General features: G+C 41.4%; 1 protein-coding gene across 3 annotated transcripts in view; it reads left to right on the forward strand.

The window, feature by feature from the left end:
- Positions 1-26,526, forward strand: part of LOC136857024 (uridine phosphorylase 1) — a 331,210-nt gene that overhangs the window by 147,755 nt on the left and 156,929 nt on the right. The window contains exons 1-2 of one of the 3 annotated variants that reach the window (XM_068225042.1): positions 2,153-2,248; positions 16,222-16,338. The exons of 1 other annotated variant lie outside the window; for it this stretch is intronic. In XM_068225042.1, the coding sequence (XP_068081143.1) occupies positions 2,223-2,248; positions 16,222-16,338 (143 nt within the window). In that variant the 5' untranslated portion in view covers positions 2,153-2,222. One more of the 3 variants, XM_068225043.1, reaches the window with a different exon arrangement.

Here is a 26,526-nt window from a genome sequence, read left to right on the forward strand (position 1 = left end):
AGGCCACAGAGCTAGTTACAGACAGAGGATTGAGGCTGTATTCAGTAAATTCACAGAGGCTAGCAGACTGAACACTGAAAGGCAAAACAGTCTATAGTGAATGATGTTCTTCTTTCTTCGTTATGCCCATTCAAAGAGCGCGTTTTCCCCTTCTTATTCTTCCAAAATCTCTTCATGAATGCAGTGTTGCATCTTGCGTTCTGTTTCTCCACGAATTTGTGCTTGGTCACTATTGCACTAAAGGCTCCACGATCTTCTATGTAGTCGTCCGTGATATTCACTTCTTGGAGGTCCACCTTATTTTCTTCTGCTGAGTTCGATAGCTGCAGTCGCTTAAGTGCGGCCAGTACCCAGTACTTGGGAGATAGTGGGTTTGAACCCCACTGTCGGCTACCCTGAAGATGGTTTTCCGTGGTTTCCCCATTTTCACAGCAGACAAATGCTGGGGCTGTACCTTAATTAGGACCTCGGACGCTTCCTTCCTACTCCTAGCCCTCTCCTGTCCCATCGTCGCCATAAGACCTATCCGTGTCGGTGCGACGTAAAGGAACTTGTAAAAAAAAAAAAATCTTCTAGCCAGTTTATTTTGACCTTCTTTGAGTGGATTACTTTAAATAATCTTTTGGTGAGACTGTCGCTGTCTATTCTATAGATATGGCGTTTCTTGCGAACGGCATCAGTGAACCTGTCAGTTAATGAGTAGAGGTCCGCTGTTCTCCATTTTCTCTCGTGGGGCATCAATTTTCCAGAGAATTTTCCTTTCTTGCTTTTCAATTTATATATATATTTGCTATTTGCCTGGTGTGAAAATGGGAAACCGCGGAAAACCATCTTTAGGGCTGCCGACAGTGGGGCTCGAACCCACTATCTCCCGATTACTGGATACTGGCCGCACTTAAGCGACTGCAGCTATCGAGCTCGGTATCTATAATTTTAGAGTGGCCTGTAGCAGTCGCTGGGTGGATTGAGTAGCTCAGTGGTTGCTGTTGCCGGTTCCAATCCCGGAAGGAGGACTACATACTTGGTCAACCGTAAAATAGAATTTAGCCGGAAGACATCAGGAGGCAACTCTCGGTCTCAACTATCGAGTTGCAATCTTGTGATCATACCGTTATGATCATTCCTGTATGTATCTTCACCTTGCAACATTGACATGATATTATTATTATTATTATTATTATTATTATTATTATTATTATTATTATTATTATCCAAAGTAAGTTTCACAACTCAGAATTTAAGTATTTGCGGACGTGCGTTGATATATCCAATATTTCTTCCCTGCGTACAGTATGTGAACACCATCCCTCAACTGTGCGTCACATTTTTGAGGTACGGTATTGTATATTCGTATTGGCAATTTGTTCTTGTCGCGTAGCATTTTGTTAATTTTTTTCCGAACTTCGTTCCCCTAGGGTTTTCTTCGATTTAAATCAATAACTAAATGAAATGGCGTATGGCTTTTAGTGCCGGGTAGTGTCCGAGGACTTTGGCTCGCCAGGTGCAGGTCTTTTTTTATTTGACGTCCGTAGGCGACCTGCGCGTCGTGATGAGGATGAAATGATGATGAATACGACACATACACCCCGTCCCCGTGCCAGGGGAATTAACCACTTATGGTTAAAATTCCTGACCCTGCCGGGAATCGAACCCGGGACCCCTGTGACCAAAGGCCAGCACGCTAACCATTTAGCAATGGAGCCGGACAATAACTAAAGAATCGATAGGAACAAATTTTATCAAAGGAAACCAAATATGTCACAGTGGTGCGCGGTTAATTTCTGTAAACAGGAAAAAGATACTCGTTGCTGAATTAAGAAGGTATAGCCAACGTTAGGCAAGAAATTGGGTCTATGCAGTCACGATTCTAATGTCAATACAATTACACGTACGTCTGCATAATGGCCAGGCTGAGGCACTATTTTCAAAACAGAATTTTAAAAAATTAAAAAACAAGGGCGCTCTCTGAACGCATCGAAAGGGAATTAAATTGGCGCCCTTCGCCAAGCCCTATTTATAAATCTGTCATTGTGCACTGATCGTTTCGCGTGCTAAGGAGCACGTGGTTGAGAACTTCGCTTCCTGGAATGCTGGGAAAGGCGTGCCCGCAAATATCAGCTGTTGTTGACCGACCTTGGTTACCACAATGCGGAAAGCAGTCGGGCAGGCTGGCTCAGTTGTAGCTTAGCAGCGCTGGTAGTTGGAACTAGGCAGTTTCTGCAATGGTATTGGATACAGACAGTGTCGGGTAGGTTCGCCAGTGCCCGCGGCGTTTCTCAACCAGTGGTCACATCGTGGTTTAGATCTATCACCCGTATCTGTGCTCAAAACAACTTTACGCATTCGTAGAGAACAAAACAGATTCCTTTTTCCGACGTGGTCATCTGATAGACAAACGGGGGGCGGGGGATTTTTGTTTCCAATATTTGCGTTTTATTTACGATGTTTAGGTCTTGGAATCTGTGAAGTTTTAGTTGAAGCACGAAGTATGTAGTGTGCGGAACTTTGAAGTTTATGCAATGTAATAGGCAAGTACAGTAATTAAGGAATTTAAATGATGGAAAATTGACTAATACTATGCTATTTAGGTTTCTAACTTCCATGCGATTTCATGAGAAGTGTTGATTAAATCATCATGGTTATCTCTGAAAGGTGAGTTTTAGCTCTTGTTTTGTATACACAAATATCTGTTTTGACTAACAACCGTCAGGGACTTTTAACAATTAGGTTTGAGACCTGTAGGCTTGTTAAAAAGTGTGATTTTTATTGGATATCTTGCTCTAAAACTTTCTATACTGAAATGGTTGAGGTGGGGGAGAGGGATAATAAGGCTTAACTACTTGTATTTATTTTAGACAGTACCTGGTGGTAGAGTGGGTATATAATTCCCCAATATGTAAACTACCCCATCCCCCAAAACAATGCAAATTTAAAACTTTTTATTTTTTATAACAAGAATGATACACATTTGAAGGTTATTCTGTTTGCACACTCTTTAAGTGAATGTCGTCCTATTGGCTATCCATCGAACACACCCTCTCCAAGAAGTACAGCAGTAGTGTAAGCCCGAGCTACTTAGAGCGATGTCAAGGGATGGGCGGCTTCAAGTTGTATTTTTGCCTGGGTTTCAGATGGTCCTGCCAGAGAGAAACATGAACAATAGACTGTAGGTGCGGAGTTACTACCGCTACGTTGCTTTATTGCTCAAGTTTGGCAGTCATTCACTATTATATGGACGATTGAGGCCTTTGCTGGCAAGATGTAGTGTTTACAGTGCACTGTGTCTTCTGGTATGGGCTAGAATAAAATTGTTACTTTCATTGACCTGTCTCAGTCTTATACTTGGCTTTGACAATATGAAAGTGGCTGAGGTATGAGTGACGCTAGTAATGCCATTCCTTATGCAGCCAGTCCCTGCTATGAATGGTGTAAAAATGTCGCTCATAGGGTCGGTTGGTGCACGCATTTCAGTGGGTTTGGCAGACTGATGTGCAATAGCAACTTCTGGCTCAGTGAGGAAAGCAACGGGAAACTACCCCACTCCTCATTTCCTTAGTACGCCTCTTCAGTGACACCTAGGCCATCTATGACAGCTGATGGCGGAGCTGTTGAGGATCCAACCAGCCTTCGGGCTGAATACCCAACATACACATACATGGATGATTGCTGATGTTTTTATGAAAATATGCACAGTAAAAGACATTAATTTCAGTAATATGCATATTCCAGATTTTCCTCATTATTTTATAATGAAAGAATCCACCTCCGCCGGGCAATTTTAGTGGGAAGGAACCTTTGAGACAAAATCGTCGGTGCAGAGCGGGGGGGCTCCCTTGCTCCTCGCGAATATGCATCCTGCTAATACTTTCAATTCGAAATAAATTTAAATACATCATATACGCTAGAGATTGGAAATACTGCGTATAAAACCTACGTGGTATCTAGGGAAACAATGCGGAAATAAATGTTAAATTTATTCTGAATTTTCGAAGCAAAGTACATCAGTTCATTACTTAGGAAATTTTTCGGACTTGATAGTAATTGATCCTATCCAAAGTGCAGAACTGGCCATCTTACGGAAAACATTTTTTCAAAAAGAATCTGATGATTCCCAAGGATCTGTGTCTGTATACAGTCTTGCATACTCACTTGTCCTAACGTTCTGAGGTTTATTGATACGGTACTTATTTGCCTTTGCTGGCAGGACCTAGTGTTTACAGTGTACTATGTCTTCTGGTATGGGCTAGAGCAATTTTGTTATTTTCATTGATCTGTCTCTGTCTTATTGTTGGCTTTGACAATATGAAAGTGACTGAGGTATGGGCAATGCTAGTAATGCCATTCCTTGTGCAGACAGTCCCTGCTATGAAGGGTATGAAAATGTTGCTCATAGGGTCGGTCGGTGCATGCATTTCAGTGGGCTTAGCAGACTGATTAAATTATTAATTTCGTGCGGCTATTTCTAGCCGAGTGCAGCCCTTGTAAGGCAGACCCTCCGATGAGGGTGGGCGGCATCTTCCATGTGTAGGTAACTGCGTGTTATTGTGGTGGAGGATAGTGTTATATGTGGTGTGTGATTTGCAGGGATGTTGGGGACAGCACAAACACCCAGCCCCTGGGGTATTGGAATTAACCACTGAAGGTTAAAATCCTCGACCCGGCCGGGAATCGAACCCGGGATCTTCTGAACCGAAGGCCAGTACGCTGACCATTCAGCCAACGAGTCGGACGGCAGACTGACATGTAATAGCAACTTCTGGCTCGGTGAGGAAAGCATCGGGAAACTACCTCACTCCTAATTTCCCTAGGTATGCCTCTTCAGTGATGCCTAGGCGATCTATGACAGCTGATGGCAGAGCTGTTGAGGATCCAACCAGCCTTAGGGCTGAAGACTGAACATACACACTAGGTTTCGATTAGCTAAATTCAGTTGATAAAGATACTGGATGGAGATGGTACTTGGGGAGGGGGGGTGATTAGCTTAGTGGATTAGCAGCTGTATTCCCACCCGGAAGGCTGAGGTTCGAATCTCTGTCAATCCTGCGTCGAGGCTTTCATCTAAAAAAATCAGGTGGCGTCAGGAAGGGAACCTGGTCTTAAATCCCCAGCGAAAACTAAAATGAGCCCGGATGGCTCCTGCAATCCCAGAAAATAACTGGGATAAGCTGAAGAACGTTTTTATTGAGATTTTAGAGATTTCAACGCTCTACAAAAGAATATTAAGAACTACGATCCTATAACCGACTCGCTTAATTCCTGTCTAAATGGATGGAAATTGTCTGTGGTTTTATCAAATGCGACAGACAGGGGCAATAACTTCTTCATGTAGTGACAGTGTTGTTTTGACTAACACCTTATTTTTCATTCTGGCTAGAATGCATATAGATATCTTGCTATTTGCAGGAAGTATTTATCTTGCTCAGTAGATTATCCTAATCCATGTATTACGAACGTTGAAACAACGAATTCTCGTTTCTTTGGCTCAGATTTCAAATTAAACCGTCAGTGGATTGGGATGAGTGGCTCAGCGTCTTCTGACACGAACTTGGCAGGTTCGATCCTGGTTCAGTCCAGTGGTATTTGAAGGTGCTGAAATACGTCAGCCTCGTGCCGGTAGATTGACTGGCACGTACAGGAACTCCTGCGGGACAACATTTCGGCACCTCGGTGTCTCCGAAAACCGAAAAAAGTAGTAGTTATGGGACGTAAAGCCAATGACATTATTATTATTTATTATTAAACTGTCGGTGGTGGTGATTATTGTTTTACTGGAAAATACGATAACCATCCCCAAACTGTAGATCCCGGTGTTTATGATCACATATAGTTTCAGTATTGTTCGTTTTGTTTTCCTTTTCCTTTCTTGAATGTGATTATGTCCGACTCGTTGGCTGAATGGTCAGCGTACTGGATTTTAACCTTCAGTGGTTAATTCCAGTACCCCGGGGGCTGGGTGTTTGTGCTGTCCCCAACATCCCTGCAACTCACACACCACATATAACACTATCCTCCACCACAATAACACGCAGTTACCTACACATGGCAGATGCCGCCCACCCTCATCGGAGGATCTGCCTTACAAGGCCTGCACTCGGTTAGAAATAGCCACACGAAATTAAATTAAATTTAATGTGATTATGAACTATAATAGTGCCGTCCAAACTTATTTACGTGCAAGGCCAGTAACTTTAGCGAGTGGTCGCGTACCGCATGCACAGTAAGTTATACAAAACATAATATTTTATAGAATTTCAGTATGTCAAACGAGGCTTTAGTTAATACTTTCAGTGGAGTTATATGGTGTATTAAATCGATTTTCAAAGCATGGTACTTTCGGTGCAAACGTGCATGCAAAATTACTCACCACTTGATAAATGGTGTTTTGAACTTTTTGACTTCATTTGCACCTGGTACTACTGGGCAAAGAAATAAATGTTGATGCGTGTAGTGCAGTTAAATAATTTCAGTTGAAACTGAAATTGTTTACTATAACCACCACAAACGAAACTCAGAAATCAATAACGATAAAATAACTCCAGTTCCAAGCAGTTTTGGTGGGCCGGATGTGGACCGTAGTTGAATTAATTATTTTGAAACGCTTTTTCCTCGGATTTTTGTAAGCAATTTATTTTGTAATAACTCTTATAGATTGTGCGAGATTCTTCATACATCAGCAAGAAATCAATGGAATAATGTGAATTAGCGGTAGTTGCCTCCGTGGATTAGTGGCTTCCAGGCTCTAAAATCTCCGGCTCAAACCCGGCAGAGATAGGAGAGAAAATTAGGAAAAGCCCATTCGGCACTCCAAGTTGTATGCTGTCGGCATTTAAAGAAACTGGTGATATATTCGGTGTTTTAAAATGAAATGAAAATCCACAGCCTGTTACCAGTCATTCGACTGGGTCAGGAATGAAATGAGTGAAGCCCGTTATCTTGTGGCGAGGATAGGAATTGTGCAGGCTGTCGAAGCCTGTCGCACTCCTCTGGGGCAGTGATTAATGACTCACAGATGAAATGATTTTGGAGCGTGTTGCTGGAATGAAAGATGACAGGGAAAATAGGAGTGCCTGGAGAAAAACCTGCCCCGTCTCCGCTTTGTCCACCACAAACCTCGCATGGAATGACCGCAATTTGAACCACGGAATCCATCTATGAGAGGCCGGCGCGCTTCTGCCTGAGCACGGAGGCTCATATTCGGTGTTTACCCGCCAGAATTATTTAAAATCTCCGCAATAGGGTTCCGGTTCTTTGCTGTCTGGTAGAGTAGAAAGGAACGTGGAAACTGGCACGCGGGTAGCGTTAGGTATAGCAGTAATTATTGCTGTTAGTATTAGGGGAGCCGGCCCCGTGGTGTAGGGGTAGCGTGTCTGCCTCTCACCCGGAGGCCCCGGGTTCGATTCCCGGCCAGGTCAGGGATCTTTACCTGGACCTGAGGGCTGGTTCGAGGTCCACTCAGCCTGCGTGATTACAATTGAGGAGCTATCTGACGGTGAGATAGCGGCCCCGGTCTAGAAAGCCAAGAATAACGGCTGAGAGTATTCGTCGTGGTGACAACACGACACCTCGTAATCTGCAGGCCTTCGGGCTGAGCAGCGGTCGCTTGGTAGGCCAAGGCCCTTCAAGGGCTGTAGTGCCATGGGGTTTGGTTTTTTTATTATTAGGGGAATTTATTTATTTATTTATTTATTTATTTATTTATTTATTTATTTATTTATTTATTTATTTATTTATTTGTTTATTTATTTATTTATTTATTTTCTGATTTCCAGAAAAAAAACGTGTTAGCTCTCTGAGTGGTAGTAGAGTTTACTTTCTATTTGCTTCATATTCTGTGACAATATTTGAGAATCGTTTGGGCCTTGAAAATATATTTTAAGTGAAAAATCATGTAATCTAAATATTTACATAGAATGGACCTATAAGTGCAATATTTATTGCAAATGTGTGATTGATTACCGATTTCTGATTGGAATGTCGTTATTTAGTAGACTGTCTTAGGGAGACCGGTTACCTCGGTTTAAACAGAAGCATTCCATTGGTCTCGGCTGTATTAATACAACAGTGCATTTCTTATATGGGAAATCGTTTTATAATGTGACGACACGATCCAGTTCTCGTGAAGAATAACACTCAGTTGGACAGACCATGGAAGTTTCAACTTTAAGATACTGGCAGTGAATACAGTAGCACTACTTAATTCTTTTACATTCATTTGTGTGATGAAAGACGATTAATTAAACGAATCCTGGTGACACACGTGGTGAACTATTTGGATCCGCTCTGGAAGGAGAAGGAGAAGAAGAAGAAGAAGAAGAAGAAGTAGAATGGAGAGCACCTATGTTGAAGCACGGTTGAAGAAAAAGCAACTGATCTCTTGGTGGCGTATCTGCGCGCTTGAGCAAGCTATATGCAGAAAGTACCGCAATATCTGCCGTTCCGTGGATCTCTTATGAGCCGTTACCAACGTTCATACTCCTTAAGGTCATAATCGTGAGGGAAGGCAGACAGCTGCTGTCTAACTAACAAGGCTCAGTGCAATGGAGGAGATACGCTCAGATAACCATTCAGACTCTGGAATAATAATAATAATAATAATAATAATAATAATAATAATAATAATAATAATAATAATAATAATAATAATAAGTAGTTAGTGGGACGTAAAGCCAATAACATTATTATATTATTACTATTATTATTATTATTGTTATGATGTATGTTCAGTCCGTCAGCGATTCCGCTGGCGGGATTCTCAACAGCTCTGCCATCAGCTGTCATAGATGGCCTAGGCATCACTGAAGGGGCGTACTGGGGAAAATGAGGAGTGAGGTCGTTTCCCGTTGCTTTCCTCACCGAGCCAGAAGTTGCTATTACATATCAATCTGCCAAGCTCACTGAAATGCATGCACCAACCGACCCTATGAGCAATATTTTCACACCATTCATAGCAGGGACTGGCAGCAGAAGGAATGGCATTACTAGGATCACTCATACCTCAGTCACTTTCATTTTGTCAAAGCCAAGGATAAAGCTGAGACAGATCAATGAAAGTAACAAAATTGCTCTAGCCCATACCAGAAGACATAGTTCACCGTAAACACTAGGTCCCGCCAGCAAAGGCACATGATTATTATTATTTATTTCTCGGTTGCTTAAGCTCTGACACATTTTTTAACTTTTCCTTGAGAAATCCACCCGGAAGTCCCTGGAATTCGAATATCTGTCACCACAGTGGAACATCAATAGCTAAGCCATTGTGTTATTATCGCACCTGTCAAGCAGTAGTAATAGTTTACTAACAAACACTAGAAAATATATTCCTTCTCACATACATTTTCATGATAAACTCTTATGTCTTTCGCAGTTCAGTCTACAAGCCTCCGTGAATTACATTAGCAGCTCCACAATCGTCTACTTGCAGCTAGCCCTATGGCCTGCTTTAGATCTACACGTCTTAAATAGTTAAAAACTGAGTCTAACCATCGTCTCCTTGGTCTCCCTGTACTTCTGTTACCCCCCACGGAGTCCATTATTCTCATAGGTATATTCTTCTCCATTTGCCTCGCATGACACCACCACCGAAAGGTCATCAAGTTTTTTTCCTCATTCTGCCATAATTCTCTTCTGTTTGCACCAGCAATCATTCTCACAAATTTCGTGTCTGCTACTTCTAACAGAAAATATCCCCAGTACACCCAGCTGTCACTCCCGTACAGGAAGGTCGCTCTGAAAAGAGACCGATGTAAAGATATTTCCATCCGGGAACCGACTTCCTTGTTACACAATACCGTTGGTCGCAGCTATAGCTCATTCCATGTTAAGAAAACAGTATTGCGCTTATGCTAATAGGTTCTGTTCAACAGCATCACTGGCAAACGGTGGTGGTACGTAAATTTGTGAAACTCAGTTTTTAAGTTCAAGATAAGAAGGGGAAGAAAATAAGCTACAAATTAAGCACAGTTCACTTTTGTTTCTTCCTCAGCCTCATTCACAAAGTAAATAAATCGCTGTATTAATGTTAAAGAAAAAATCGCACACGTAGGCTAATTATCGCATAATACTCACTCAACACAACTACGCACTGATATGAGGACTTCTCTACATACACTGCCAGGATTCACAGAGTATATGCTCGTTGCTCAGGATAAAATGTTTCGTAAAATTTGTTTTACAACTAATTTTATAAAAAATATGACGAAAATTTGTTGTTCACGGTGAAATTATTTTATAAAATCCGTGGAAGCATCAGGATGACCATTTATGAACTAAATTCTGAACTAAGATGTGTATGTGCTGCCCAGAATTGAGTTCGAAGGCCATTTATCTTCGCCTTCATATCAGCCTGGCTTGTGTTCGGCTGAACTTGTGACACAAATTCGACGATTGAGTTTCCTGCCTCCCTTCTTGCATTTCTGGTGTGATACAATGGCGTTTTAACCAGGGTGCGAAATAAGAAAGATATGGTGGTGTTGCGGGGGTGGGGGCGGGGGAAGAAGGTTTTATTTTGCTAGTGGCTTTACGTCGCACCGACACAGATAGGTCTTATGGCGACGATGGGACAGGAAATGGCTAGGAGTGGGAAGGAAGCGGCCGTGGCCTTAATTAAGGTACAGCCCCAGCATTTGCCTGGTGTGAAAATGGGAAACCACAGAAAACCATTTTCATTTCAGGGCTGCCTTCTTCTCCCCCCCCCCCCCCACCTACTATCTCCCGAATACTGGATACTGTCCGCACTGCAGCTATCGAGCTCGGTCGTACCATACTCCTATGGGGAGGAAGGATGCCAGGAAATTGGCGAATGAATCGAAATCGGCATTCTGTTTAAGAAGAATGCTTCGCATAGCACAACACAATTAATACACGCTGTTCTACTGTATACATCACTCGTTTAACAAACGATTACTTTAATATTCCTACAAAAACGACGCTATTTTAAAGCGAACACATTGAACACTCTACCAACACCACAGATGTTAAACTAAACTATTGCTGTGAAGCACTGGTTATCGCTACCGTACTGCATTCGATCATCTTAGCCGGTCATGAAGCAATATATCTCTCGGCAAATGAGTCACCCGGCCGCACTATCGCCTTCCGTGCTGTTCCCCTGACACACGGAACGAGCTAAAAAAAAAAAAAAAAACCCTGTATGACTTTATATGACCCGTGAAAATTGCATACTTTTATTCACTGTAGACAAAATAATGTTTAAGTTGTATTTTCCATGGAAAGAATATAAAGAAAATACATGACATGTCATAAAGATCCGGATCCTAGTGATAACATACAACTTCCTGGTTCTGGCGAGGTTCAGTTTCACATCATGTAAAGCTGCTTCGTTTTAATTTCCACATTTCGTTACAACCAAGAAATCGCTCTGTTAGTAATAGTCCTTCCTAATGTTCTCGCGAAGCCTCAAAAGTACAGTAACTAAGCTGTACATTCGTACTACAATCACTACAACGAACCGCGATGTTGAGATGATCTCTTTCTTTACGATGTTGGGAGAAACTCGGACAGTACGGTATCTTTAATCTTCTTGTAGTGTTACGAGCTTATGACTTTCTCTTTCCTTTCGTGTTAATGTTCAACTTCCGCAACCGTCTGCTTCAAATGCGTTTTAAGAAAGGCGGAGAAATTATTATCTTAAGATATTTACTGTTGTGGAACAATGAAGAAATACAGTATCATGAATGCAATCAACAATGTAAGTAACCGAACCAGACAATGTCCTAACTTTTAGGCTATGAATAATAAATAAATAAATAAATAAATAAATAAATAAATAAATAAATAAATAAATACATTTTTAATTTAAAAAATAATAATAATAAATCTCTGACCGTGGATAAAACTTTGACCTGTCATAAACACTCTATCTCAAGGTAGCCGATGATTAGCTGATCTTGTCATTCGCTTTTTGGGTGAGAGTGGGTTAATTATGAAAGTCTAATTTTAAAGTGTACGTCTACGTTATTCGGTAAACTTTTTTGATCCTTTAGATTAGCCTCTTTTTTGCTTCAGAAATGATGTAGGGCCTATGTACTGTATAGTACTTTAATTTTTAAGTTTTACGAATTCCTTCCTTGAATTTGTATTTGGCCTTTTTTTTTTTTTGCTAGTGGCTTTACGTCGCACCAACACAGATAGGTCTTATGGCGACGATGGGATAGGAAAGGCCTAGGAGTAGGTAGGATGCGGCCGTGGCCTTAATATAAGGTACAGCCCCAGCATTTGCCTGGTGTGAAAATGGGAAACCACGGAAAACAATCTTCAGGGCTGCCGACAGTGGGATTCGAACCCACTATTTCCCGGATGGAAGCTCACAGCCGCGCGCCTCTAACCGCTCGGCCAACCCGCCCGGTACCTTTTTTACTGCACATAATTTGTCAAAAGTGATTAACACATTATCCCTTGAAAAATTAGTTATTATTATTATTATTATTATTATTATTATTATTATTATTATTATTATTATTATTATTATTATTATACTGAAAGCGGTACTGAGTGGCTCAGATTTTGGAGCGCTAGCTTTCTAAGCCAACTTGGATTCGATCCTGACGCACTCCAGTAGTGTTTGGTTGCCCAGGGAGCCCAGTTCGGTTTCACATCGTCTGAAAACAATAAGCACCACAATCGAGTAACCTGTCCAGTACAAAATGTTAATGTGATGTTTAGGAAGATATGTGCAAATAGAAATTAGTAAGCCTATTGTTTTTGAAAGGTACTCATATATGCTAGCCTTGTGTCGGTAAATTTACCGGTACGTAAAAGAATTTCTGAGGGCAAAACCTCTGGCTCCTCGACGTCTCTGAAAACCATAAAAGGGGAACGTAAAACCAATAACATTAAACTAAAGAATAATAATAATAGCTGTCGATTTAATCGATTAGTCGAACCGGTTAACCGATTCATCTAAAATCCGATTAACCGATCAATAATGCGCTTTAACCGATTAATCGAACCGATTAAAATTTCAGTATGGTGAAGGAAAAATAACTGTTTTGCGTGACACAAAAGCTGTGTACAGTATTATTATTTGTCATTTGGTGTGTAAGCCTCAGCTATTATATGATTGACAGGTTCATCAAAGTAAGCTGATGCTCATGTCTTCCTTTCAGAAAGGTAAAAGCAATAATATCTCATTAATTGCTTTCTTCTAAAACGAGGGTTATGGCCATTGCTTTTACAAACTGTTGCAAAGCAAATACCGGACAGGCTACTGCAGTTCGTGTGGGGTTTTTATTCAGAAGAGAGTACAAATGTGGCTTCTGAACCGATGTGAGGAAAACTTGGTGAAAGTTTCGGATTTAAACTAAACTATTATGGTAAGGTGACAGACAGAAAGACAGTGTTTTGTAAGAAATGCGGAAAATCGTTCAGTTATGCTAGAAGTACAAGTAGTCTTCACTATCATCTCAAACATATTCATACTTTCCAAAGTGTACCTGCCATTAAATTACCAATATCAAAATATATTTTAAATATTAACTTAAATGTTTTTTAATTTTTTATGACTTCGTTCCTTCGTAATCTCTTTTTCCTCGGACTCAGCGAGGGATCCCACCTCTACCGCCTCAAGGGCAGTGTGCTGAAACCAATGGCTTGCATTCCACCAATACAATTAAAATGTAAAATAAAAAGTATGTCTTCTTTATAGCATATCGAATTATAAAAATGCTTTATACCAGGTGTTTTTCTAGTGTGTGAAACCGATTAAAATTAGATTAATCGGTTGATTAATCGATTAAAGTCATTCGGTTAACCGTTAAAATTGTTTAATTGAACGACAGCTCTATAATAATAATAATAATAATAATAATAATAATAATAATAATAATAATAATAATAATAATAATGCACAGGGGATTTAGTTATTGCCCAGTAAATCATTTCACAGACAGATATTTCGCTTCGGTGTGTTTTTAATGGAATCTCTTGTACCTACTGGAACGTCCTATCGGAGTCGATTGCTGTCGTATATTGACTTGGGATCCTAGTTCGATATCTGAAGGTTGTCACATTAGTCCTTCATCATTGTAATGTTGTGTTCGGAAGAAGTACCTCAACCTCAGCGGTGCGGTGAATAAGGGGTTCTATTCTGGCTGATGTCGATGGCACTTGAGTGTGGTTAAATGCGACAGCTTCGTGTTGTCGGTTTTCAGAGTTCATGCAGGACAAAATTCAGGTACCCTGGTGTCTCTTAAAAATGTATAACAATTGTATTGAAGGGATGCGAATTAAGTAACATTAATGGTGTGTGCACTTCCCAGTAAATTGTTAAATACGGTAGCTCGACTGAAGAAATGAAGTTCGCGACTCTGAGGGACCAAATAACTTTCATAGGCTACATCGCACTGCTACACAGGTTATATTTTGTTTGGACCGTTCAGTAGTTTTTAAGACGTTGACCACTGGTTGAGAAACTCATTACTTCGTACTGCGTGGTAATCTTTTCGAGACGAAGTTACTTGTAATGGTTTGTGCCACAAATATTGCGAAATTACAGGATAGAACTTCTCGTCATATTACTCCAGTATGTAACGACCGATGGAAGACTAGAATGACTCGCTTCTAAGTGGAATGCTTGAAGGGGTTGCTGGATTTTCATAAAGCTTACTCCGTTATCTCTTAATGGTTGTGCTCACCTGTCAGATGTGCGGACATCGCTTGGGAGTGGCAGTTCTCTCATTACGCTAGCACCCTCCATAAAGACAGCAAGCTGCTGTACATGCTGGTAGTGTAACGATGGCATCAGCAATAGCAGTCCTTGCATCTGCTGCATCAAATGAATATGTAGGAATGTTAAACACTTTATGATACACTCAAATGAAAAACATAATCACTCGTGCAGTTTATATTTAGTCACCCGATCTTCAAAGTCTGTACATGCAGAGTGGGTCTCGGCCCTCAAGTGGCCACGGCTGGTCCGTGGTCCAACAGCTCTGCATTCTGACCGGCCAACCGAGCAGAGTAGGGCTGACCGCAGCTCTACCGTGGCTCTACGCCTCTGCATTCGGGAGACGGTACAGAGCTGGACCTCACGGCGGCCCCAACCGTCGGCTGTCCTGAGAATGGTATTCCGTGGTTTTCCATTCTCCTGCACTAAGGCGAATGCCAGGACAGTTCCTAGTATAGACCACGGCCGCCAACCCCCTCACCTTCTCCGAGCATCTCCTTCACCGTAACAAATCTCCCGGCCTGAGAGACGGCGTCACCGTCTAAAAGGCCCGCCTCCCCCTTCAGGGGAGGAATGAAAACGTTTTTAGTAGTAGTAGATCTTCAGAGTAGCGACATTGGTGCCTTAGCGGCAAGATTCACGGCACACTGTATTGCCGGACGGGAATTCCTTTGAAATATAATAAACCAAGAGGAGCCTTTGAAAATCTATTCTCTCTTGATACATACATACATGCTTACATGCATCGCCGGACTGAGTGGCTCAGACTGTTAGAGAGACAAGTTCTCCGCGAACTGGCACCTCGGCGTCTCCGAAAATCTGAAAGGTAGTTGCTGGGGCGTAAAATCAATAACATTATTTCAGTTTTCACTCTGCAAGCCCCTGTGAATTCCAGAGTCCCTGGCCTGTCAAATGGAAGCAGGACTCTGTAACTCCCATAGGTCTGAGCTTTCTTAAACTATTTTGAGTGTGCTTTCTAAAGTAAGTGAGGTGCTAGCCTTGTGGTCCCAGTGAGAATGTTCCACTCTATCGGTTTAGGGCTAATCGGTGGATTATATAGTCCTAGACGCCAGAGAACACGGAGCGCTACGGCTCGGAATATATCTGACAATGCTTCCAGATTACCTTTTTTTGCATTCTGGTGGTCACTAGATTTTATTTTTACAACTTGCTTTACGTCGCACCGACTCAGACAGGTCTTATGGCTATGGGATAGGGAAGGCTTATGAGTGGGAAGGAATCGACCGTGGCCTTAATTAAGGTACAGCCCCAGCATTTTCCTGGTTTGAAAATGGGAAACCACGGAAAACCATCTTTAGGGCTGCCGACAGTGGGGCTCGAACCCACTATCTCCCGTATGCAAACTCACAGCTGCGCGCCCCTATCCGCACGGCAGGTCACTAGACTATCTAGACTGTTCAGTAACACCTTGTTCATATTGATGGAGCATTTAATCACTGTTAGGAAGGTGCAATATATGTGGCCACAAACCTTACAACAAATATTAGAACTTGGAATAACGTTTCACCGTACATTAGGAGTAACGCTGAATCTCAGGCGGAGGAGCAGAATATGCTAAGTGCTGACCAACCCGATGAAGATGCACGACCGAGCGATGACTTACAATGTGAGGACAGCTACGAAGAACTTACCAGGTAAGTGAGTCGTGTGAATAATGAAAGTTCTTTGTTCTTAGTATATGAACAGATATTTGTATTAACTTGTGTCAGAAACATCATACATATGAGTTACACAAAACACATTACATTAGAGTGGTAATCTCTCTATATATAAAATTGGATGTTGGTATATTTGAGATTAATAGACTCAAAACCTACTGGACCGATTTCGCTGAAAATTTCACAATTTGTTCTTATTACTTCTGAGATGGAATATGAAGTGGTTTGAACGAAATCGAGTAGGTACTTTTATTATTAAGAGTAATTTTATGTAATTTTAAGAAATTGCAAAGCCGCACCAAGATTGGATCGACTTGATGGACAGATTGTCGCTAGGGGACAGCAGCTTACACTATATAAGTCTGGTGATAAATGCTGTATATAGGAGGATGGGAACAAGTCGCCATGTTTTATAAGGTACCTTTCTGGATAGGAGGTTCATTCTTATGCCTGTTATTTGGAAATAGCAGTCCAGCATGCCGTGATCGAGATGTACAGTACTTTCATGGTCATAGGACGAACTTTGATAGGTCTTCCCAGTTTGAAGAATGTAACTGTGCATTACATGTGTAAAATATTTAAGAAACTGTAAAAAATACAGAATATCAACAGTGGAATGACATGAGTTATCACCCACTCCTAACGAAGAGCAACTGGGGGTTCCTAAAGAGCAAAGGCGAGTCTATGTAATCTGTCTATAGGTATATATAAATGACATTGTGTGGGAATGTATGTATTACATCTCCTCCTAATCCACTGAAGCGATTTCAACCAAACTTCGTAAACTTATGACTTAGTGTCAGGAGCCATTCCACTGTTGATATTCTGTATTTTTCACAGATTCTTAAATATTTTACGTATGTATTGTACAGCTACATTCTTCAAACTGGGCAGACCATTCAAAGTTCATCCTATGACATGAAAGGGGTTAAACTCCACAAGCACCTTTAAGGGAGGAGCGTGAGGTATAAAAATACTCTAAATTAGTATCGAATCCGTACTCTTCGGGGGTCGCTGAGATGAGTAGTTACACTCTGGATTTTTTAAAGTCCAAGTTCATCCCCCTTTGGGGTGGGAGGTGAGTGGGAAATGAGATATGAAAACAATCGTAAATAGTGTCGAATCCATGAATAAGGACACTCCGAAATTTTTAAAGTTCAAGTTCATCACTTTGGGTGGAGGGCGAAGGGAGGTGAGGTATAAAAATAATCTAAAATAGTGTCCGACTCGTTGGTTGAACGGTCAGTGTACTGGCCTTCGGTTCAGAGGGTCCCGGGTTCGATTCCCGGCCGGGTGGGGGATTTTAACCTTAATTGGTTACTTCCAATGGCACGGGGGCTGGGTGTACGTGTTGTCTTCATCATCATTTCTTCCTCATCACGACGCTCAGGTCGCCTACAGGCGTCAAATAGAAAGACCTGCACCTGGCGAACCGAACCCGTCCTGGGATATCCCGGCACTAAAAGCCAAACGACATTTCATTTTCTTCTAAAATAGTGTCGAATCCATAGTTTTCGGAGTCGCTGAGATGAATAGTGACATTCCGGATTATTTATAAGTCCAAGTTCATCACCCTCTGGAGTGGGGGCGAGGAAGTGAGGTATAAAAACAATCGCAAATAGTGTCGAATTCATAGTTTTTGGAATCGATGAGATGGATAGTGACACCCCGGATTTTTAAAAGTCCATGTTCAGTGCCCTTTTGAGAGTGGGGCGAGGGGAAATAAGGTTTAAAATAATCGAAAATAGTGCCGAATTCATAGTTTTTGGGATCGATGAGATGAATTGTAAAACTCCGGATGTCGTATAAGTCCATGTTGAGCCCTGATCGGCAAGGGCGTGAGAAGGGGTGAAGAAAAGAAAATGTCCAAATGACGGAGATTATGGATGTTTGTGTGTATGTTCCAGCATAGGTGTTAATTAAACTAAACTGGAAAAAACCTTTTGCGGCAAGACACCCATAGAGGCGTAGGGAAGGGGTCTAAATGTAATTATGCCGTATCTAAAGACGACCGATGTTAGTGTTGAATACATACTTTTCTGGACTATGGGAGTGATTTCAACTAAACTTGGTACATTTACGACTTATGCTGTGGTTAACCCCTACAGATGGAGGGCGGAGGGTGATATGTAAAAATAATCGGAAATAGTGTCGAATCCATAGTTTATTGGGTTGCTGAGAAGAATAGTGACACTCCGGACATCTTTGAGGTCTATGCTCAAACCCCATCGGCGTGGAGATGAAACGGGGTGGAAAAGAAAATGTCAAAAATGAGAATAATTACGGATGTATATGTGTTTTATCCAGCGGAGCCGTGATACAAAATTGGTACACATATGACTTACTATCTGAAAAACATACAGTTGGAGTAAACCACCTCTAGCACTCCTAGCGGAGGTGGTGAAATTTAAAGAATAAACGAAAATTACTGATATTAATGTCGAATGCATAATTTACGACGTCGCTAAGTTGAACTGTGGCACTCTGGATGGTTAAATCATTCTTCACCGCAGTCAGTATTGGAAGTTCAGAAGGGGTGAAAATGTATGTAAAAGTAACCGGGATTAGGGATGTATATAGGTATTTTCCAGAATAGCTCTCAACGAAACTTTGTACACATCTGACTTACCGTCTGGAAAAAATACTATGGAGATGAAACATTTCAACCCACGCTGGGGGTGGGAAATGGGAGAGGGTGACGTAAAATTAATGGAAAATAACCTATATTAATATCGAATCCATTGTTTATATGTCTCTGAGACGAATTGTGACGATCTGGATACCATTTAAGTCCACGTTCAACTTCCATTGAGACGGGCTTAATAGCAAATAGTCTAAAATGACCGAGATTAGTGTTGAATCCACTGGTTTTGGGGTCGCAAGGCTGATTGGTGACAGTCAAAATGAGAGTTGAAATCAAGTACAACATATCTATAGCACGACTGATGAATAGGCTACATGTAGTTATCATTTATTATTCTTTTGAAAGGATCAAATACTTCCCCGTCAATTCGAGCTCCCACAAGGACAAAGTTTTGCTCAGAAATTAAATCTAAAACTTTAAATCAAACACATCTAAGTAACTCTAAAACTACATAATAGATGGTAAAATCAACATCCCCCCAAAAAAGGGATTCTATAAAAATTCACTTCACACATAACTAACTGGTAATACAAATCTTAAACATTAAAAAACCATCCGGGCAACGTCGGGTACTACAGCTAGTACAGTATAAAAATTACATTTACCCGATTAAGTGCAACATCCAATGCCTGAAGTGTAGCGAAAATGAATGTCTCAGTAGGGCAGGATGAAGGGCAAAGAGAACAGTTGCACATACGCTCAACGGTAAATAACTCTCCGCAGTCATACAGTGGCGGTTTGAGGTATCTGAATCTCGGTGTTGAACCAAAATTTTCAATATCACATTTTTATACGAGAAGCTTACAGAAGTAACAAGAAACTTTATTATCATTAATTATGAACTATATTCCCATTAAAACTGAAATATAACCGGCAATTAAAATACAGGAAATAAGAGGCTGATTATACAGTATAACTACAGTTATTCTTACCTCACGTCATTTGAAAATTTTTCGTCTTGTTTTCTATTGATGCAAAATGTTGGTAATATTGTGGGTGGTCCGGTATGAGGTGCTCTAGTGGCGTGGAAAAGAAATTACTGTTGCGAGAGGAGAGAAAGTAGAAATGAAGTCATCTCCGCAGAGTAGTGCAATCTAAACGGAACAATTGAAATTGTTTCTTGATAGGGGGGCTTGCTGGTCTCGTGCAACACCCAAGGACCTATACTGGTGACCGTGCTACTTGATGCTACGTACAGGCTTGAGCTCGTCCCTGCTGAAACCACATTGCGCCGCGCTATCCGTTTGGGAGTTGCCGTAGGAAAGCAAACACTCTGTGTTTGATTTGAAGTCGGCAGCGTTTATTGGTCTATTACGAAGCATTAGTACATAGAACGAAAAAAGATGATGGGTTTTAGGTTTATTAAAATAAAAATTTAGAAGAAAAGACGACAAATGAAGTGTAAACTTATTGGGAATTGTGCAACACTGCAGCAGTACCAAACACCGCCCCTGGTTGATGTAGAGAAACCCCATTTCTGCAAGGTGGTCTTTGATCTTTCTACTCCAGTTCTCAGACGATTGAGTGATTTCCAGATAGACCACTTCTCTTAATGTCCTGGGGGTAGATGTTCCGATGGCTCGCTCAATCCAATTTGGAATGTTGACAAATCTGAACATCCATAATTGAATTCTGGTTTTATTTGGGGGTATATCCAATGTATTAGATGTTTTAAAGAAACCTCTTCCTCGACTTAAGCCTTTCTTTAGCAACTTGATGACGATGCAGAGGATAAAACTGTATATGATGATGTTTTCTATTTGCTATTTGTTTTACGTCGCACCGACACAGATAGGTCTTATGGCGACGATGGGACAGGAAAGGGATAGGACTGGGAAGGAAGCGGCTATGGCCTTAATTAAGGTACAGCCCCGGCATTTGCCTGGTGTGAAAATGGGAAACCACGGAAAACCATCTTCAGGGCTGCCGACAGTGGGGTTCGAACCCACTATCTCCCGAATACTGGGTACTGGCCGCACTTAAGCGACTGCAGCTATCGAGCTCGGTGTTTGTTGTTTAAAGCGGCCTAACAGCTAGGTCATAGGCCCCTAATGGAACAAGGTGCAACGAAATGAAACGATAATTAAAACTTCAAAATGTATCACTCACTGACTAGAATCTAAAACGAACGATGATGAAAAAATGATTATGATGCTTGTTGTTTTAAGGGGCCTAACATCGATGAAAAAATGACCATGAATCCAAAACTCTCAGTGGATCCAATTCACAATGCCACATTTTCTGAGAAGATGCTTGTTGTCCAAAAGGGTCCAAAATCTAGGTCACCACCCCCTCATAATAATACTAATCACTGGTAAAGCAGAACCATGGTGTTACTCCTATAGTAGTACTAATCATAGGTAACGTAGACTCATTTCGATTATTGGCAAGATGGCGGTGAGCGCGGGCCTTAAGTGAATTCAGTGTGATCGTGAATGTCAGTTTAAAGTAATCGTTGCGACTGAAGTATTTCCGGTCTGCTTTTGTGGCTGCGTTTAATAGCTTTCAATAGTGACAAGGGAGTATAGGAGTCGTCGGATTTTTTTCTGGAAGTTTAATATACTAAGTATATGTTATCTCCTGTTTACACGTGGTCACGCATAGGTTATGTGTTTGTTTCTCTTTGTGTTCATGTGTTATTGTTAATATTACTAGTGTCGTTTTAGAATGCAATGTACATATTTTAGATTAACATGCGTTGATCGTATTGGAGTTGGTCTTGGTCTGGAGGTTCCCTACACCACCCACTGGAAATTAAAATCTACAGCCTGTTTCCAGTCATTCAACCGGGTGAAGGATGGAATGAATGAAGCCCCATCTAGCGGCGAGGATAGGAATTGTACCGGCTGCCAAAGCCCGTGGCACTCCTTTCGGGTAATTATTAATCACTGGCAGATGGAATGAAATGATATATGCTATTGAGTGTGTTGTTGGAACAAATGAAGGGAAAACCCGGAGGAGTACCCCGAGCAAAACCTTTCCCGCATCCGTTTCGTCCATCACAAATCTTGCATGGAGTGACCGGAATTTGAACCACGGAATCCAGCGGTGAGTGGCTGTCTGAGCCATGGAGGCTCTCCCACACCATCCACTATAACTCCCAAGAGCGCATGTGTAATTCATAGTCTTGTGTCCGAATGCCCTTTACGGGACTGCCTTAGTCCTGCTCTCCGCTAGCAGTTTGGATTCCACAAACTCACAGGACCCCCCGCATGAACGCAATATTGCGATTCTGCCAGGAAACAACATGCTCATGGGAGATGACAACAGCAGTGAGGAGAGCGCGTGAAATAAGTGCTATGCATGTTAACGCATTTCGCACTTGCGAATATGCGAATAAACAGGAACCGCCACTGGCTGTACCTTAACCCTTTCAGACCGAGTACGCACAATTGTGCGGGTTCGTATGTTGTTTATCCCTGACCGTATTTTATGTTTTTCGGCGCTAGAGCGGACTGCAGTGATTGTGCGGGACACGTGGCGTCTATTTCAATTGTTTTTAGTATGCGCTTGACCGCCAGGGTGAAGGAAGAAGAGTTTAAAAAGCACAGTTGATCGGCGAGATGGCGAGAAGCAGTAGTGCCAAAAGTATTTATTTATTTATTGCGTTTATATTAATCTAGAAGCTTTACTGAATACCGGAATATATTCAATGAAGTGTGTACATTGGTTAGTGAACGTAAATTTTGAAGATACATCATCGTATGTGATACAATGAGGTTTTGAATTTTGATACGCACAATTGTGTGGGTCCTTTTTTTCGGATGTTAGTTTTTATTTTGTAAAATAAACTATCAATATGTGTATTGAGGAGCATTTTAGTTAGTTTTTGACATACAAACAAAAATTCACGCCTCCAGTTTTCTTTCAGGTCTGAAAGGGTTAATTTGGTCACTGCCGTTTTTTGACCCTTCCCTTTCCCATTGTCATAGAAAACGTTAGCGCGACGTTAAGGGGGCCTGGATGTGAAACCTGCATGCTTTAAGGCTCACTTTGAAGGTTATCTAAGAAACTATGTTTCAAGACTAACGAACTTTACTCTCCTTTTAACATCAAAACAAAGCATGGCGCAACAGTCCCGAAAGGCCTTGCCCTACCAAGCGCCCGCTGCTCAGCCCGAAGACCAGCAGATTACGAGGGTTCATGTGGTCAGCCCGACGAATCCTCACGGGGAAATTCAAATAGGCTTTGCCAGGAGGTGTTGCTAAATCTGCGCGTGACTGAAGACCGGTTTGAGAGCATCAATCGAAGAAAAAATACTTCGCCAGGGAAGGAACTTGAACATGAACCTCCCAGCTGACATGATCGCGCCTTAGCAAGTATACTGCAGTGACATGGGCTGAAATCAAATACACTATAGACAGTATTGGACACTTTCTGTTTTCTCCTGTACTAAACTGAGAGACATGTTGACAGTGGCGCATCTGGCGACCCGACCTTAAATCAGGCGGCAAGATTGAAACTACAAAAATTGCGTATTAAAATTGATAGAAGTAATGAAACTAAATAATGATTTTTGCTTTGTTCTAAGACGAAAGTTGAATGTTAATACTGACAGAAATAATGAAACTTAATGATTTCGTTTTGTCCGAATCCTTGGCTGAATGGTCAGCGTTGAGGCCTTCAGTTCAGAAGGTCGCGGATTCGATTCCCGGCCGGATCGGGGACTTTAATCGCGTCTAATTAAGCCTTCTTGCTCAGACACTCGGTAAAAAAAATAATAATAAATAATAATAATAATAATAATCGTATGGCCTCAGCTACCGTTTGCAGACATTTCGATTTGACGCCATCTGGCTGTCAATTTCGACGTTCCGGATCTCTCTTGGGCGTCTATGGCTGAGATTTAATTAATTTTGTCGGGTAAATACCAAATATATCACCAGAGATCTTTTACATGCCGACATCGTACGGCATGGAGTGTCGAATGGACTTTTTTCCGCCCTTCAAAAATCCGACTACCTCTGCCGGGTTTGAACCCGCTATCTTGGGATCCGGAGGCCGACACTCTACCACGGACCCACAGAGGCAGCTCAAGACTCGGTATTTGTGTTTGTTGCAACACGTTTCTATTCATATTCAGACAACACACTACACTTCCAACTACCACAGAAATATGCAGTAGTGATTACCGGTTCTAGACTCGGATTTTTAGGTGCTAAATGTTATTTTAGCTGCATCAAATAGACTCTCAAATAGGTTCTAAAATATTTTTAGGCAGCTTCAATGTTACGCACCGGTATTTTAATAGGCATCAATTAAAATACCATTTTTATTTTGCTAAAGTGATAATAACTCACTAGGGGGAAATATAAAACAAGTTTCATTCACCTCTGCTGCAAACGTCACAGAATATAATTTTATCATCCTGAATATCCTTCCTTACCCCAGCGCTGTGTGGTGGTGGAACGTCATCAGTATTACGTGTTTCTTTGGTGGATGGTAGTGTGATGAGTTTAGTGTGTATGAAGTGTATGAAGATAATAATAATAATAATAATAATAATAATACCAGCGGTTTCCCGGCTATTTAAACTGCGCGCCTTCTCTGCGACCATTTATGTCAACGGACTTGAACTTGTAAACTTCCAAAGAATTTCGTCTTCTACAGTTAGATGGCTCTAACATCGATTTGCTAGCTCACTCTCACTCACCAAAAACAAACCTAGAACTTAGGAAATTTCCTTTCTTATTATTGGTAGTCTTTTTCTGAAGACTGTTTTTTTTTATTTTTATGTACCGAAGTTGTCAACATTTAAGCCGGTTCCTCCTCTACTGTAATCTGAATGTCAAATGCTTGTAAATATGTTCTCTAGCCAATCAAAACCGGGGTTGCGTACAGAAATCCAGCCTATCAGCAAAGTGTGGTTCAATTTAATCGGGTACAGAACTACATAAGCAGGGCACTTTAGGGCCGTCTTGTATGAATTGCTCCAGTGCCTGGGAGAGTGACTTGACGGAGGCCTTGGAGACAGGGGCGCAGCCTGCTTGAAGAATATCCAGCGATACAAGGTAATGGCAGAATTTTTCTAAACATGTGACAGCGCCTGCGGGTAGTTTGATGGGAGGGTTTTAGCCGTTTTCTTTTAATGTAATTTTGTAAGCTGATGATTTAAATGTAGGATTTTCGGCAAAGTCTGAGGACTCCGTTTCTATTCCCTACCGGGAAATATGCAATGTAAAGGAAAGAAGAGTGGTGACCCTCTGCCGTCTCCCATTTAACCTTGCAATTGAGTGAATAAAGTTTTCAAACTCTAAATTTTGTAAATCTCGTCTTGGCTTTAAAGGTGCCTCCTTTAGTCACCCTCTTGTAGTATGGGATTAAGCTCTGTATCTTTGGGCCGTAAGCCCACTTAGGTTTTTAGTAATTTCTATAAGGAGTGTTGGAGTTTCGCCTCCTTGCCTTTTATTAATGACCGGTTATGTGCAACCTTTTCTCTTTTACTCTTAAGGCCATGTAGTATGGGTAATTATGGCCCTGTTTATCCTGTATTATCCATAAGGCAACTGTTCTTCGTTGCAGCTCAGAACGCTTAAAAGGCTTGTCATTCACTAAACCAACCATCGCAAAGGAGTAACCTAAGTCTAGTGTTATTTTTCTTTTGGCTATTGGTTTTACATTGCACCGACACAGATAGGTCTTTTGGCGACGATGGGATAGGAAAGGGCTAGGAGCGGGAAGGAAGCGGCCGTGGCCTTAATTTAGGTACAGCCCCAGCATTTGCCTGGTGTGAAAATGAGAAACCACGGAAAACAAACTTCAGGGCTGCCGACAGTGGGGCTCGAATCCACCCCGAATGCAAGCTCACAGCTGCGTGCCCCTAACCGCACGACCAACTCGCCCAGTATAATAAAGGTGATCTGGAAAACATCTTGAAGGAGGAAAGGAAGATCCTGAGGAAAATTCTTGGCCCAGAGAAAAAAGAAGTGTATAGACTCAAATTACGCGAAACTACGGAAAGACTTTCCAACCTGGCCACAGACATCAGGAAACGAAGACTGAAATTCTATGGACACGTTCACAGACTATCGTCTTCAAGGCTAACCCACAAGATTTTGACATATACTGAAAAACTAAAGAACGTACCACGGATACAAGAAGTTAAAAATTATCTGAAAAAGGTCCAGATAGAAACATCAGAAATACTGGACAGAAACATTTACCGTCAGAGGATAAATAGATGGGTAGTAAAGCCAGAGAATGAAGTCCCTAAAAAATCGGGGACTAAGTGGTCAGAGGAAAGAAAACAGGCACACAGTGAAAGAATGAAAGCAATATGGTCTGTTAGAAAGGCGAATCATTAATGTAATGCGTGATCCAACAGGGTTCATACGCAAATAATATAATAAATAATAATAATAATAATAATAATAATAATAATAATAATAACAGTTTAAAGTTCATTCAATTGCAATAGATTTCAAAAGACGCCAGGGCGTAGAAATGTGGTCCCGCGGTGGTAAACAAGATTGAACCCATTATGTTTAGAACAGAAGGACGATGGCTAACCGACTGTTTCA

The sequence above is a fragment of the Anabrus simplex genome, chromosome 1 (genome assembly GCF_040414725.1).
Source record: "Anabrus simplex isolate iqAnaSimp1 chromosome 1, ASM4041472v1, whole genome shotgun sequence".
NCBI lineage: Eukaryota > Metazoa > Arthropoda > Insecta > Orthoptera > Tettigoniidae > Anabrus > Anabrus simplex.